This window comes from Mustela putorius, unplaced genomic scaffold, assembly GCF_011764305.1.
Source record: "Mustela putorius furo isolate JIRA1106 unplaced genomic scaffold, ASM1176430v1.1 tig00000224_pilon_pilon_pilon, whole genome shotgun sequence".
Lineage (NCBI taxonomy): Eukaryota > Metazoa > Chordata > Mammalia > Carnivora > Mustelidae > Mustela > Mustela putorius.
In genome coordinates, this window is record NW_025421321.1 from 14,805,838 (window position 1) to 14,820,499 (window position 14,662).

Consider the following 14,662-nt stretch of genomic DNA (forward strand, 5'->3'; position numbering starts at 1 on the left):
CATTACTGGGTATTTACCCCAAAGATACAGAGGTAGTGAGAAGAAGGGCCATCTGTAGCCCAATGTTCATAGCAGCAATGGCCACAATCGCCAAACTGTGGAAAGAGCCAAGATGCCCTTCAGGAGATGAATGGATAAAGAAAATATAGTACAAATATATAATGGAATATTATGCAGCCACCAGAAAGGATGAATACCCACGTTTTGTATCAACATGGATGGGACTGGAGTCAAGCAGAGAAAGTCAATTATAATGGTTTCACTTACTTGTGGAGCATAAGGAATGGTATGGAGGACATTAGGAGAAGGAAAGGAAAAGTGAATTGGGGTAAATCAGAGGGGGAGATGAAGCATGAGAGACTGTGGACTCTTAGAAACAAACTGAGGGTTTTGGAGGGGAGGGTGTGAAAGGATGGGTGAGCCTAATCGTGGGTATTAAGAAGGGCACGTATTCCATGGAGCACTGGATGGGGTACATAAACAATGAATCTTGGAACACTGAAAAAATTAAAATTAAGATGTTAAAAAAAAATAACACACACACACACACACACACACACACACACACACAAAAGAACTATGTATTACCCGTCACTGTAATCCACTCGGGTTTCACTAAGTTCTTAATGAAAATTTGAATTGATACTATAGCTAGGAGGGGGAAAAGAACCAAATGTGCAAATGGCTACAGGCAAGAAGAGCTAAAGTGCATTTTCTATTCTTTCTGGCATGCCTAGAAGAAGGAATCTGGGAAGGGGAAATGGAGCTCTATAGGAAAAAAGGAATCCCGGACATGAAGAGGGACTTGGACAGAATGTGAAAAGGAACCAGAGAGTCACAAAAATGATCAAGAGTCAGAAACTCAAATCCACGGTCTTGAACAGACAAGGTGCCAGCAGAATATGATGTGAGTGTCTCCAATATGACCAGCTTCCAGGCACCCTCAGTCCTAAAGGGGCCTGCAGCAGAGGAAGTGGGCTTCTGTCCTGCAGGCAGGGCCCAGGTCAGACAGCAGGGGTACTTGCAAATGTCCACCTTCTCACATGACACCAGGAAGTGGAATGCTGTGGGATGGAAATGTCATCACTACGAGGCCCAGTTCCGCTACCTCGATGTGGAAGGGCTCTCAGGACTGCTGACGGACCCTTTGTTTGCCTCCAACTGGCTCCATATTTCATTCCTAGAAGCATGTATTTCCTGCTGTTGTCTTTCTCCTCCTCTTGTTCACTTACTTCCTTCATTCTCCATTTACCTCCCCTTCCCTCTTCTGTCTGCCATGGTCCACTGATGACACTACTGAACAGTAGTCGTGACCCCCCTTGCCTGCTGCCTCTACGGCGACCGCCTCAAGTCATCTGCTCAGAAGATACCATTCTGCAAAGCCTTCTTCCATATTCTGACAGTGTCCTGCACATACATATACACGTTATATTCATAGTAAGAGACAATATGGATGGGAATTTACTGTGTGGCTGGCTCCAGTCCGGATTTACATTTGCCCAACTTAGTCCTTCAGAAACCCCAGTAGATCCTGTTTGCATTTCCATTTCATGTAGATGGTACCTGAGGCACAGAGATGGTAAGCGACTAGCTCAAGGCCACACAGTGAGTAGGACAGCCAGGACTGTAACCCAGGTGGTGTCTCTCCAGAGCCCCTGTTCTTCACTTCTCTGCTCTAGTGTTCCTGTTACAGGATTGATTACATTGCTAATATTTCATGTCTGTCTGTCTTTCCCTGTAAGCTGTAAGATTCTGAAGAGTAGAAGAGTTCTTTTCACCTTTGAGTCCCAGGGCTTCGACAGGCCCTGGACCTGGTGCACAGTGAACAGATGTTTACGGCATGAGTGGGTAAAGGAATGGGTAGTTAGAATCACTAAATATAGGAATTATTTGCCAAAAAAGCCTGAAAAGTCCCCTTCTATAGCCTTGGGTAAGTGACCTAGCACTCTAAAGCTTCAGTTTCCTCATCTGTTCAGATGGGGATAATTTGAACACCTGTCTCACTGGGGTGCTGTTGGGACTACATTACAAGATGCATACAAGGAGCTCAGATCAGGGCCTAGAGTGTGGTAAGTGGTCAATACATGTTGGTTATTATTATTACTGTTAGTATTATTATTAGGATTCTTCTCTAGTGGTCTTTGGAATCACAATACTCTCTTCACTCTGGATTTTTTTTTTTTTAACAGTACCAATGACCTTTATTGTTTGTAATGGGAACTGGAAGAAGAGGGGACATGACAGCCCCAGCTTCGGGGGGGCAGCTCCAAAGACCTACTCTGTCTCCGTCTACCAAAAAGCCATTCTGGAAACTTTTTTAGTGTGAACACACCTGGAAGAAATGGGATAAACTAGATGACCTGTCAAGATGCTTCTTGGCTTAGGAGCCAATGGATCCAGGTGCTAAAGACAGCAGAGATGGAAATGTTCATCTGTGCTCCAGAAAAATAACAGTCACAAAGGACTACTGAAAATAACTTCCATTTCATAGGGTGGGGGAGGTAGAAAGAGTTGTCTTCTTCAGGGAAGGACCCTTGCCAGTTTTGTTCTGTGAAAAACGTGTCTTGACTTTGGCGGTTTCAAACATGCACTAAGAAACCAAACTGAATAAGCAGCTTAAACATAAACAGAATTTAAACATTAGTTTCCAAGTGGCTGCCTACGAAAACAAGTTCAAGTGCTATTAATTGGAACTTTAACCTATAAATCTAAATAATTAAAATTCCATTAACTTACTAAATATTAAGTACAAATTCCATGATAGAGAGCTGGTGTCCAGTTTCGCTTATTACAGTGCTGCTTGACAGATGGAGACTCAAGTCCTTGGCCGCATGATAGGCCACAGCCCGTTCCCCTCCTCACTGTGTCACTGGAAATTAGGACTCATTGTCTAAGCTATTTATACATACATGCAAAGTGTGACCATATTCAGAAACATAGTACACTCTCAGAGCTGTGGCTACCCAGCCATTTCAAACCTGTGTTAAAAATTAAACCTTTTGGTTGAGTTGCTTGCTTTTTTTCCTACTGTCAGATATTGTCATGGGGCTTTTTTTCTTTTTTTTTTTTTGGACAAGGCAATCTTTATTATGTAACAAACTCTCTTTGTCCTTTCTAATGGCATTTGCTAGACTTGGAGTATTATTCTTATCTGTGTTTCAGACTACCTTTCTCCATTTCATCCAAAATCGATTTGGGTTCCAACCATAGCCATCACGACAGAATTAGCATGTATTAAGCGTTTGTAAATTATGATCAGGAGTTGTCTTAGACATGGAAATAATTCTATTTAGTTCCAACAAAACGTCAAATTCCTGACCCTCTCTCCATATTGACAGATGGCAGGTCAGGTCCGAGAGTTGGCTTTCTTCCACAAAAGGTAAGATTGAAAGACAGCAGCAATGGGGACCTCTAGGTAGTGCTTCTCGGAACTCAGCACACGTAAAATTCACCTGGAAAATTGTTAAAACGCAGACTCCTTATGCTCAGAGGTTCTGTTGGACTCAGTAGGTCTGAAGTGGGCCTAATAATTTGCATTTCTTTTTTTTTAAGATGTATTTACTTATTTATTTATTTGAATGAGAGAGAGGGACAAGCAGACTCCACTGAGTGCAGGGCCCCACGCCGGATTTGATCCCAGGACTCTGAGATCATGACCTGAGCCAAAATCAAGAGTCAGACACTTAACCCACTGAGCCACACAGGTGCCTCTAATTTGCACTTCTAATGTATTTCTACGGAATCCTGAAGCTGCAAGTCCAGGCCTGCACTTTGCGCTCCGCTCCAGCAATCACAGAACAAAATCATCTGGAAGGACCAAGTCTTCCATCCTGCTGTCCCTGCCTATCACCAAAGGAGCACAGATAAAGGCTACCATCAGTGGACAGCAGGTTCCTCCAGGTGCAGAACCTACTAGATCTCCATTATCTAAGTCATCCTGCTTATCTCCAGGAAGCATGATTTTAAAAACCTGAGATACCAAAGCTTAACCTTCACCTTCCTATTACTCAGAATCCTTGCAAATCACAGTTCATGAGCCCCTGTATAGAGAAGCTCCAGTGGCTCATGACCACCATTTATTCAGATCAAAGGAAACTGTTCAAACATTCAAACAGTGGGTGGCCTTGAATGGCTGGCTGTCTGAGAGGAGGCCACAATACGAACGCACCATATTTGTTTTACCATTCCCCTACTAAAAAACATGTGGAGTCCCTCCCAACACCTACTTTTCACTGTTATAAAATACACGGCAAAGAAGATACTGGGATGTACTATAATACTCTCGTTCACATACGTGGGTATTTCTGTGGGACAGATCATTAGAAAAAGAAATCCCCAACTGGATCAAGGCTATCAGACTCCTTACGTTATGCAGTGTCTTTACTTCTTACACTCCAGTTTTAGGTCTATGAACATCTTCTAAAAGTTGACCTCTGAAAGAAGTAACTCTTAAATCAATCATTCCATCAGTAATTCTCTGGTTTCATATCTTAGATTTCTTATTTTATGGGGTATGGGATCCACAAAAAATTAGCAAAATACCTTTTTTTTTGTACAGTTAATGTACAAATGTTCACTGGTCAGTGAACACTTTTTACTAAGTACTACCTTCTGCTAATACATGGAAGAGAAGAATATATTTGAAAAAACAGAAACAAAGAAAATCTGGTTTCTGATGATATGCCAAAGTATATTAAAAATGTATCCGTTGGGATACATTTTTAATCCTGAATCCTCTGAGCAACTTACCTCTACAGGCTCTGGAACGCCCTTTTCTATTCATTTCCACGGTCCACTTTCAGCCACTTTCTGATCCTGGCATGAGCATTATTCCCTCAAGGGAATAATCACAAGGCTTGTGATGCCTCTAGCCTAGGTCAGGCTTTTTCCTATGTGCTCTTCTAGAACCAAACTCTTTTATGTCAGAGAACTTAATGTATTAATTATGTGTTCATTAGAATTACTAGCCTGTAAATTCAAAAGTTCAGGGACTGTGTCCGTGTCTGCTTTTATCCAGAGTATCTGGATTTTTTTTATCCATTTATCCAGAGCGTCTCGCTGAGTACCTGGCTCATAGCTGAAGTTCAATAATTACAGAGAGAGAATATGAAAGAATGAGAATAAATATGAATATGTGACTTCTAAAAGACTTGAATTATTTCCTTTCTTTTTTAAAGTTTGGCTTATTTTATTATTTTATATTATTATTTTTTATTATTTTTCAAAGAATTTATTTATTTATTTATTTGACACAGAGAGAGAGAGAGAAAGAGAGAGAGAGAGAGCACAAGCAGGGGAGTGGCAGGCAGAGAGAGGCAGAAGAGAGAGGGAGAAGCAAGCTCCCCATGGAGCAGGGACCCTGGGATCCTGACCTGAGTGTAAGGGACATGCTTAACTTACTGAGCCACCCAGGCACCCAGGTTTTGTTTATTTAAGTAATCTCCGTGCCCAACATGGGGCTCAAACTCATGACCCGGATATCAAGAGCCACGTGCTCTTCTGAGCCAGCCATGTGCCCCCAGAAATATTTCTTCCTACTACAGATCTTCAGTAGGGTATTTGAGTATTTAGTCTTCATGAAAAACGTAATGCAAAAGAAATTTTTGAAAGTGAAAAAAATTCACCCATGTAGCGACCACCTTAAGAGAGCAGCTATTCTTTCTTATATCTTTTTCCTAATCTTTGTCCAAATCTGTATTTTTATAAAATATACCCATTCATGACTTGAAGAGACTAGAACCACAACCAAATTTTATGTGACAGTTTCTTCTTAGAGAAGTAAGAAGTTTCTTTTATAGAAGAACAAACAAATAAATGCTATAACTGGCAAGGTTATTCAATAGGAAACCACTGGCGCATGGTTCTAGCATAACAGTACACCCACTCTTTGCTGTTTGGATACAGCATTACACACCTGTTTGTTTGTTTTTTAAGATTTTATTTAATTCTTTGATAGAGAAATCACAAGTAGGCAGAGAGGCGGGGGGCAGCTGAGCAGGGAGCCCGATGCAGGGCTCGATCCCAGGACCCTGAGATCATGACCAGAGCTGAAGGCAGAGGCCCAACCCACTGAGCCACCCAGGCACCCCTACACACCTGTTTTTATAAGTTAGTCGAACAGTTCTCGTACCTTCCCATTTCCCAGGCTGCTGTTCTTTGGAGGCCTGCTCCCATTTAGAAATAATGTCACATATCTAGAAGACAAGTGGAAAAATGGAAATTTAGAGCAATTCTCAAATCAGCATTTTTTTGAAGACAAGCATGTCTACACACTGAAAAATTTCTAATCAACATGGTCAAACCAGACAGACTGAAGCCTTTTGTTTTAAGCTTCTGTGCACTCCTGGTTTTAGACTTAATTATAAATTGCTCTTTGGTCCACTTATCCTCTTGGACACCCATTAACTTTGGACTGTGGCCATGAATTTTTTACTCAAAAAGGAATCTTAATGAAAGACTGCATGAGACTGAAAACAAGACTGTTCCAGGAATTCTTCCATAATTTAGTCACTGAAGAAGCAACATTTCCACCTTCTGAGTTTCTAAAGAGTAGAATTACTAAGTTATCTGGGTAACTGAAGTTATTTTAAAAATCCTGAAATATAATCTTAAGATTCTTTCATTGGGAAAGAAAAAAAAATCTTCAGGTATCAAATAAATGTTTGCTTGTTTTTTTAACAGGTCATCTAGAGAATTATAAATAAGCGTTTTCAAAAATATGTGGTAAGCAGTTACTCAGCAAAACCCCCAGCATTTACTCAGCTCAAGTCAACCAAAAAGACGAGCTTTTCTTCTTGACTAATTATTAACAATAGTGCTCTAGGAATGTGTGTCTCAAAAATTTACATTTTAATGTGCTGAACTGAATAGGATATACCTGGCGCTGGGGAGAAAAGGGCACTCCTTTATCTAGATTTCTCAAAATGCAGCCACACATGCAGGGGGGTAGGGGGAAAGAGAGGTGGGTAGCACACCTAGGAACCAACATTCTTTTTTTTTCTTTTTCTTTTTTTTAAGATTTTGTTTATTTATTTGACACACACAGAGAGAGATCACAAGTTGGCAGAGAGGCTGGCTGAGGGGGAGGGGGAAGCAGGCTCCCCACCAAGCAGAGAGTCCGGATGCAGGGCTCGGGCTCCATTATAGGACTCTGAGATCATGACCTGAGGCAGAGGCTTAACCCACTGAGCCACCCAGGCGCCCTGGTACCAACATTCTTAATGAGCTTCAATAGTGTTCTCTGTAACCCCTTCCAGCCCCAAAAGGCTGATCTGCAGGTGAAGCTGGGCTTTGGTAGTTCAGCGTAAAGTACTGACATTTCACGTCCTCTAAACCTGTGGGATCTGTTACTTCTGATCTTATTCCTTCTAGTCTGCCTCAATTCCTTCATCTTCAAATCACAGAAATACCTTCACCTCACTACAAGGCTCTTATTCCCAAAAGCAATCAAGGACCATATCGTGTCAGGAAAGGGCCCAGACCCAGTTCTAGTTGTGTGATCAGGTGTAAACCGTCTATTGCTTCCTCATTATCAAATAAGAGGGCTATTTCTGTAAGGTTCCTAGGGTTCTGCATTCTGTATTTCTCTTACCATTGCTAGATGAAAACTTTATTAAAGTCATTTGACCATGACCTAGAAAAGATTTTTTAAAAAAATCTTCCAGTTGTCCATCTTTGTTCATGATTTTCCTTGTGTTTGCAATTTCCTCTTTATTTCCCCAGGCCCATTTTCCACCCATCCTTCGAAGTCCAGTTCAGCTCCTCCCTATTTTCCAGCACTGAACTTAATCTCTCCATCTGTGGGACATTCCCAGGACTCTTGAATCATTTATCACTTTCAATTCTGGCTTAAGTTTTTCAGTGTATATGGCTGCTGTTCCCCAAAGAAAATTATAAGTTCACTGTGGACAGGGACTACTTCTGGTCCTTCTTTGCATTCCCCTCAAGGTCCAGCCCAGCTCCTACGATGGGTGAATGAGTACTGCCTAGTGAATGAATACAATAAAAATGATTCTATTAGAGTTTCCACACCTCTTCTCTTATTACCCTACTAGTGAGAGTAGTATTCCTATTATCTCTCTCCCGTCTTAACACGGAGCATGTGTGTGCGCAGATTGTGTTTAACCATTCTATACTTTTAGCAATTTTTTTAAAATTGTACAGATTAGGTAACTTAAAATTTTTGAGACCTCCTGAACTGATTTTTTGCAAATAGCAAAAGGTAGCTTCTTGGCTGTCTGCTGGGTCTGCTTTCTTAAAAGGAGTTGGCTTCACCTTAATGTTTCCTTGAAGACAGTGCTCTAAATCCCTGCCAGAAGGATCATCCGTGAATAATGCAAAGCCGGACTGTGTTGGCTTCCTCATTCCTGTGTCCTGGTTCAAAGTGTTCAAAAATTCTTCCACTGTGGTAGATGCATCAAATCCAACTACCTACGCAGGAATAACAAAGTTGTTTTCTTAATTAAAAACTACGTACATTTCAAACTTAAATTTCAAGAAGGATTTCGGGGGGTGGGGGAGAAACAGGGCACATTTGATGCATGATTAATGATAACATGTATTTATCTAGGTGCTTTAACTTCTCCCATACCAAAGCTCCACTGGAGAAAATTAATGTCACCTTAATTGCTAGGTTGCTGTAAGAATTCAGAAATCTTGGCTTCAGCCAACAGACATGAATTCAGAAAAACCAAAATCATGTGACAGCCATAAACATCTTGCAGAGATGTCATGCTTAGCCATTAAAAGCAAAGCAAGAACTACAGTACAATATGTAATCTTTAAGCTAATGGAAAAAAGTAAATAAGAAATACACTTAAACAGTCATGAGGATGTAAAGAGGAGCATAGGGAACATAGTCAATAATCTTGTAATCCCTTTGTATGGTGACAAATGGTAACCAGACTTATCATTGTGATCATTTCGTAATGTATAAAAATGTAGGATCACCACGTTGTACACCTGAAAGTAGTGTTAACATTGTGTGTCAACACTTCAATTTAAAATGAATAAATAAATAAAAATAAATAATGTTTGTTTCTTTAATACGCAGTTACATATCTGAACTCCATGATAAAAAGCTATGGCTGCAAAGATTAGCTGCCAGCTTTGGAATATGTTTGCTTCAGTTAAAAAGTGAACATCTAGGGGCATCTGGGTGGCTTAGCCAGTTAAGTGTCTGCCTTCAGCTCAGGTCATGATCTTGGGGTCCTGGGATCGAGCCCCATGTCGGGCTCCCTGCTCTCTCTTCTGCTTTTCTCCTTGATTGTGCTCTCTCTCTTTCTCTCAAATAAATTTAAAATCTATTAAAAAATAAGTGAACACTTAGATATGAGAGCTGGAAGACCTGGAGGAGTTTTCCCAGATAATTCCTGAGATTTGGAGACTTTGAAAAAACTACACAGCCACTGTACACACCCACTATCAGTAATTATTTTGTCACCTAGCAAGTGCTGGTGGGAAAGGCCTCAACCAAAGTATTTTTGATTTTCTCTATCAGAATTATAAGAGCAGTAAAACTCCCTTATTTTGCTCAATTTGGATTTCAGTGTGACTCCTTCTTAGCAAACTATTTCAAAACTCAGCTGTTGTGTTAGAAGACTTGATATATTTGCACGTTTATGATCACTCTCAGTTGCTAATAAAGGCAGGTGGACAGTCTTGTGTCCCTATCCCACAGAGGCGACATGTAGGATTCAAGGTGGGGCAAGCATGCTTTCAGCAGGACAGAAAGTGTAACCCACCTGATATATCCCATTCATGAAGTGCACGGGGATACTGAAGGGCAAAGAATGATGGTAAGGGTTTCGAAGAAGGGTTGAAAGAATTTCCATTCTTGAGGGTCTTGCTTCTCGATCTCCGTTTTGTTGTGTTCTTTCTACACATCGCTGGCAATAAATGGCATATTTTCCAAATTCTGTCCTATAATACACAACTTAAGATAAAGCCTAGGAATAAATTTAAGACACCTAATACATTAGGTTGGTGTACATTACCATGTCTTATGCTAATTTTGACAGTAATTCTTCTTTTTGAATAATATTAAACTGCTACACCTTTTCTCAAATCCTAGTTTTACTTTTGCAACTGACTGAATTAACCTTCCCTACAAAGAACTTCTTCCTCTTTATTTCATTATTGTAGACACAAAATCAATTTATATTTACCAGTCATTATATAGTCAATAGAAAGTAATTATATTAACAAATACAAAGGAAACAACGGTATAAAAATAGGATAGACTAACTTAGGAAACATATGATGTGGCCGAGTTCTCTTTGGAGGAACATGGCAGTTAGTGCTTGACTGCTAAACTAGGTAAGAAAATACCTTCAAACAAACAAACAAAATACACGCATTTTCCTTCTTTACCCCATAAAACATGCACTTCTTAAAAAATCTTAAGCATTAAAGAAAACCACTGGAGTAAATAAATGCAAAAACTGGACAGAGATCTTATTTGCCCTCATTTGTTATATACAATTTTTATAAAAGCAAACTGCTAATACCTCCTAATATGTTTGTACTATAAAGTGTCTTCTAGGCAGACCTTAAAATGTCACCCTTTAGAGGTGCTTGGCTGGCTCAATCAGTAGAGCATGTGACTCTTGATCTCAGAGTTGTGAGTTCAAAACCCACGATAGGTGTAGAGATTACCTAGAAATGAAATCTTTAAAATGCCTCCCTTTGGGGCACGTGGATGATGCATCTGCATAAGCATCTGACTCCTGGTTTCAGTTCAGGTCGTGATCTCAGGGTCATGAGATCGAGCCCTGTGTCGGGCTCTGCACTAAGCCCAGAATCTGCTTAGTACTCTCTCTCCCTCTCCCCTCTCTGTGCATGCTCACTCTCTCTCTTTCCCTTTCTCTCTCAAATATATAAATCTTTAAATGCCACCCTTTGTTTAGGGGCTTTTCAGTGACTGTAACTAAAAATGATGTGCCCTTGGAGCCCCTGGCTGGCTTTGTCAGGAGAGCATGGGACTCTTGATCTCAGGATCATGAGTTTAAGCCCCATATTGAGTATAGAGATTACGTAAAAATATAAATAAATAAATAAATAAATAAATAAATAAGTAAAATTGCATGACTCTGATCACGGAGTCCCTGAAATATAATACACATCGAGGAGTATTTTCCTACTATTTCCAAGTTGTTTTGTGTTTCATTGTGTTTGTTTTGTTTATTTTAGAGCCAGGGTCTATTTAAGTCCTGGAAGATGAACTTGTTACACAGAATGATCGTGGTAGCCCCTGGCTGGGTGCCCTAGGTCCCACTGTTAAGAAAGCCATACTGACGCTTGGATTTTGAATGTCTTTTTGAAGGGAGTAACAATTCTGAAGCAATTCAAATACACACAGGTATAAAAGGAGGGAAGGCCCTCCGGGAAGTTTTCCCACATTAAAGAATTCAATGTAGAGGAAAATATCAGGGAAAACAAAGGAAACAAAACAGTTGCTTTTATGGAATGAGCACCCACTCTTGCTAAGTCATCCACCCCTAAAATGTACAAAGACTTTTCACTTAAAAATATTCTTTGCAGGGACGCCTGGGTCGCTCAGTGGGTTAAGCCACTGCCTTCAGCTCAGGTCATGGTCTCAGGGTCCTGGGATTGAGCCCCACATCGGGCTCTCTGCTCAGCAGGGAGCCTGCTTCCCCTTCTGTCTTTGCCTGCCTCTCTGCCTACTTGTGATCTCTGTCAAATAAATAAACAAAAAATCTAAAAAAAAAAAATTCTTTGCCAGTTTTTTAAGCTCTTATTGCAATCTTCTGTAAGAGATTTAACACAACAAAGGAAATATTTTTCAAGCCTCACATAAAGGAGAACCAAAGGCTTCCTGCATCAACATTTGTTTCACACCTTCTCCCACAAATGTACCTGGCAGGTTACTAAATACTTATGACTTATTGTCGACTTTCAGAGCCACGTAAACGGTTCGGCCGGCTAGTTCTCTGCACACCTGGAATCTGCATTCCTCTTTAGGTGGAGCCTGAGGAGCCACAGGAAAGGATGGTGGGGAAGGAAGAGCCCAACACAGAGAGCCAAGAGCTGCCAGCCCTGGGCAAAGAGAAGCACCACGGGTTAGACACCACCTGGCAGTCAGAGATCCAAGTGAGAGCCAGTGTGACTGACGGAGGCTGAGAGGAAAGGGATGAGGATGGTCCTTCTCAGCCCCCACAGGTGTTTGCTTCTCCCACATAAATACTATCTGTTCGAGTATTTATAATACATAAAAACATTCCATGTTCCATAATCCATCTAGTTGTATACCCTACTGTCTACAATAAGGTACCCAAGGTCATGTAGATATGGTAGTCCTTTTGACATCACTCTCAAAAGATGAGGGGCATTGCTTTTGTCCACTTATGTATTTACTCATTTGCTGAGGTGGAAGTCATGGCTTTGAGGAAAGGCAGACTGAAAAACAGGAAAAAAATCAAATGCGCCAAACCAGAGCCAATCTACCCACACATACACACATATATACATATCTAAACAAGGGGCAAGTATAATGGTATTAGCAGAGGTTATCTCTAGGTAATGGGATCATATGTGATTTTTGTTTTTCCTTTGCTCTGTTTTGTATCCTCTTTTCATCTTATTGTTTTTAAGTAAGCAAGTATAACTTCAATCATTTTGCAAATGTTATATGAAAAAGGAGGGGGAAAAGGCACCGTCTCTACTCTTGAGTTACCTACAGTCTAGGAGAATTGTATATTTTAACAGTAATTTACAATAAAACATGGTCAATACCATGTCATAATCATTTTTTTTTTTTTTAGTATAACCAACGGAGGAAATAATTAATTGTTGTACCAGTCAGGGAAGAATTACAGGAGATATGTTGCCTGGGCCAACTATCAAATCTATAGGTGGGAAGAGAGAAGGGGATCCAGGGAGCAGGAGGAACAGCTGGTGCACAAGGAAGGATAATGTGCAGGCGCAGTGCGTCTGAAGAACGGGGTGTGTTTGTTCCTTCGCGTATGCTGGGTGCAGGATGCACAAAACTAAGTGGAGAAAGGGGAGGCCTTTGGAGCTAGATTATGAAGGGTCCTTAATGTAAATGAAGCTTAAGCCTCCAATATCGCTCATGCACAGGCCCTCCAAGGCCCGGGAAAGGCCCTATCAACTGTGTTTACATCATCCTGTGTTCTTTTAAAATGTGTGAAAGTAGCATACTTACGAAAATATAACCCATCAGTAATAGTATAAGCTTAAATTGTATAAGCTTCAAGCCCCATGAAACCTGAATCCCCTGAAAGTATTATTTGCTAGACTAAGAACTTTCCAGTTTCATCCTGCAGTTAATAGGCAGTTAATAAGCAAAGATTAAAATCATTCACCAAAGAGTAAACATCCGTGGTCAAAAGCCACCAGAAAATATATTTGGCTACACTAATAGTTAAAGAAATGCATCCTAAATCACTACTGGCATACCACTCTTTACCTGGAAAGAATTTAAAAGCAGAATTACATTGAACATTGTCAAAAAGATACGGAAATTCTAGAAATGGATTCAAAGAAATTCGCTGGACTTGTACACAGGGTTTAGGCTCAGAGTGGTCTACTGTGGTGGTACTTATCATAAGAAGAATGATTGGAAGAACCTAAATGTGTAGTGGTTGATCTTAATGCACCATTAATGTTTCTGAAGAATGGTGATGGATACAGGGGAAATGTTATGTCCTACAGTTTTAAAAAAGTAGCATGCACACTGCAGTTCTGGTGACAAGGAAACAGTGAGTGTGCATAAGTACATACACATACACATTTATACAGAAACATATAAACGTAGAAATAAACTGAAAGAATATACATCAAAATATTAATAGCTATTTTTCCCTTTTCATTCTTTTCACATTTTTCAAATGTCTAGATTGAATATGTATCATCCTTACAGTGAGGAAAACAACATCATTTTAAATTGCATGTGTATGTATCAGTAGATACCTGCAGCGGTCCTGGTTGATTCTGTGGCTGTCTCCGTCTTGTCTGTTTAATGAGCTGACAGCAAATTTCATTCTGGAGCTCAGGATGTGTCAGACAGATTTGCAAAGCACTCTGGGCTAGAGATACATGGTAATCAATCGCAGGGGAGTCAACTGCTGCATTTATAAAAAGCTGGCATGTCTGAATTAAACAAAAAAGGAAAGATATATTCAAGGTGAGAAATGATTAGATTTATTCTGCATGAATTATATTGATTTTCTTCATAGCAACAGTTTTTGTTTAAAAGGCCGGAATGAGACATAGTAAGATAACACTAACCGAAGCTACCTGCAGTGGCTACATTAAAATCAGACCAAGTAGATTTCAGAGCAAGGAATTCTTCGAGAGATAAAGAGGATTATTTTATAATGACAATGGGGTCATTTCTGATAGAGGACATAACAATCCCAAATGTTTACGTGCTTGGGGAGCCTGAAAGCCTCTGCCTTCAGCTCAGGTCATGATCTCAGGGTCCTGGGACCCAGCCCCACATGGGCTCTCTGCTCAGTGGGGAGCCTGCTTCCCATCTCCTCTCTTTGCCTGCCTCTCTGCCTACTTGTGATCTCTATCAAATAAATAAATAAAATCTTAAAAAAATAAAAAACCTTTAAAAAAATGTTTATGTGCTTTATAACACAGCTTCCAAATATATGGAGCAAAGCCCGATAGGATT

At 40.3% G+C, this 14,662-nt stretch overlaps 1 protein-coding gene across 2 annotated transcripts in view; it reads right to left on the reverse strand.

The window, feature by feature from the left end:
• The window catches only part of PLEKHH2 (pleckstrin homology, MyTH4 and FERM domain containing H2), a 126,028-nt gene that overhangs the window by 16,234 nt on the left and 95,132 nt on the right, over positions 1–14,662 (reverse strand). Inside the window, exons 20-24 of one of the 2 annotated variants that reach the window (XM_045077745.1) lie at positions 13,951–14,130; positions 11,960–12,057; positions 9,744–9,921; positions 8,275–8,430; positions 6,097–6,194 (exon numbers count right to left, since the gene is read on the reverse strand). In XM_045077745.1, the coding sequence (XP_044933680.1) occupies positions 6,097–6,194; positions 8,275–8,430; positions 9,744–9,921; positions 11,960–12,057; positions 13,951–14,130 (710 nt within the window). The remainder of the gene's footprint in view (positions 1–6,096; positions 6,195–8,274; positions 8,431–9,743; positions 9,922–11,959; positions 12,058–13,950; positions 14,131–14,662) is intronic. The other variant, XM_045077746.1, reaches the window with a different exon arrangement.